The 1,649-nt window shown below is 33.7% G+C and overlaps 1 protein-coding gene across 1 annotated transcript in view; it reads left to right on the top strand.

The window, feature by feature from the left end:
• LOC106530885 (ethanolamine kinase 1) overlaps window positions 1-1,649 on the top strand; it is a 41,036-nt gene that overhangs the window by 9,333 nt on the left and 30,054 nt on the right. The window contains exon 2 of the mRNA XM_014026602.1: window positions 495-757. Within this exon, the coding sequence (XP_013882056.1) occupies window positions 495-757 (263 nt within the window). The remainder of the gene's footprint in view (window positions 1-494; window positions 758-1,649) is intronic.

Below are 1,649 nucleotides of genomic sequence, written 5' to 3' on the forward strand. Positions count from 1 at the left end.
TATATATATATATATCCCTAGGTGTGATGGAGAATCCGAATGGCTATTTGTCTCTAATTCCCAATGACTTCTGAATAATTCAGTTTTTCACAAAGCTGTGCAGAAAAACTAACATTTGGAAATATGACATCATGTAAATAAATATACTACCAAATACAATGTAACACTATACAGTGCACACATTATAATATGATATGATACTATTTATGTTATTGTCCACAGGTGATCTGTCCAAAAAGTAATATTTATTTCAAAAATGATTCAGATTGCACTTAGGTGTGAAAAATTGCAGATAGTTTTTGAAAACTGCTAGAACTGACAAGAATATCTAAAACAAGGTGTTATTGCATGGACCATGTATCTGTTGCATTTTAAATACTCTATTAATTTTAAATTGATTAAGGATGGATTTTATTTGTTGAGTTATGGTTTTGTTTGCATGCTAATATTTTAAGCAGTCATACAGTAACCTATTGAATTTATTTTCTTTCCAGGCGTTCACAGAGGGCATCACTAACCAGCTGATCGGCTGCTTTGTGGGTTCTCTCCAGCAGCCCGGCTGCGTTCTGGTGCGGTTGTACGGCAGAATGACAGAACTTTATGTGAACCGGGATCAGGAGGTGGAAATGTTCCAGGTTTTCCATGCCCATGGCTGTGCCCCTGAGATCTACTGCAGCTTCCAGAATGGCATCTGCTATGAGTTTGTCAGAGGAACCGTGCTGGATGATGAGCTACTGCGACAGCCGTCTATCTACAGGTCTCTGCAGCAAGAATTGTCCAACTTGTCTCTGAGATACTTAAAAGAGACATTTGAGCAGAAGCAGGATGAAAACATTTTGTTATTTTTCTTTATCTACATTGTCACATTTAAAAAAGATTATGGGTTGGAAATTAACTTGCCTAAAATAATTAGGATTTTTTTGTTGTCAAAGAAATAAGGATAATTAGAGAAATTGCATTTCCTGCAAAAATGCAAGTGTGAATGCCTTTTGCTGAAAACGTAAGAAAGCTGCTGAAGAAGCTGAAATTGAGCTGAAAATGTTTAATAGCAAAAGTATTATAGTAAGTTCAATTTGAAAAGCTGAAAGAAGCAAGAAAATGCAGAAAAACAGTAAAGGGAGCAAAAATATAGCAGAAATAGCATAAAAAACTAAATGCTAAAGGCTAAAATTGCTGAATATAGCACACAACAACTGTAAGAAGCATAAATAACTCAAATTAGCAGAAAGAAGCACAAACAAATTTAAGAAGGCAGAAAAAGCATACAAATAGCAAAAAAGAAGCAGATCTATAGCTGAATTAGCATAAAAAAGCTAAAATCTAAAGGCTAAAATATCTGAATGTTGCAGAAAGCAACTGTAAAAAAGCATTAAGAACTTAATTAGCAGAAAGAACCACGAAAAAGTAAAAAATGAGCAGAAAAAGCAGAGAAATAGCAAAAAGAAGCAGAACTATAGCTGAAATAGCATAAAAAGCTAAAAGCTAAGGCCAAAATAGCTGAATTTAGCAGAACGTAAATGTAAGAATCATAACTCAAATTAGCAGAAAGAAGCACAAAAACTTAAAGAAAGCAAAAGAATATTAGAAGGAAGAAGAATTTTAGCTTAAATGACTGAAAAAGCTAAAAGTTGCAAGAAAGTAGCTAAAAT

Source organism: Austrofundulus limnaeus, unplaced genomic scaffold, assembly GCF_001266775.1.
Source record: "Austrofundulus limnaeus strain Quisiro unplaced genomic scaffold, Austrofundulus_limnaeus-1.0 Scaffold571, whole genome shotgun sequence".
NCBI classification, from domain to species: Eukaryota; Metazoa; Chordata; class Actinopteri; order Cyprinodontiformes; family Rivulidae; genus Austrofundulus; species Austrofundulus limnaeus.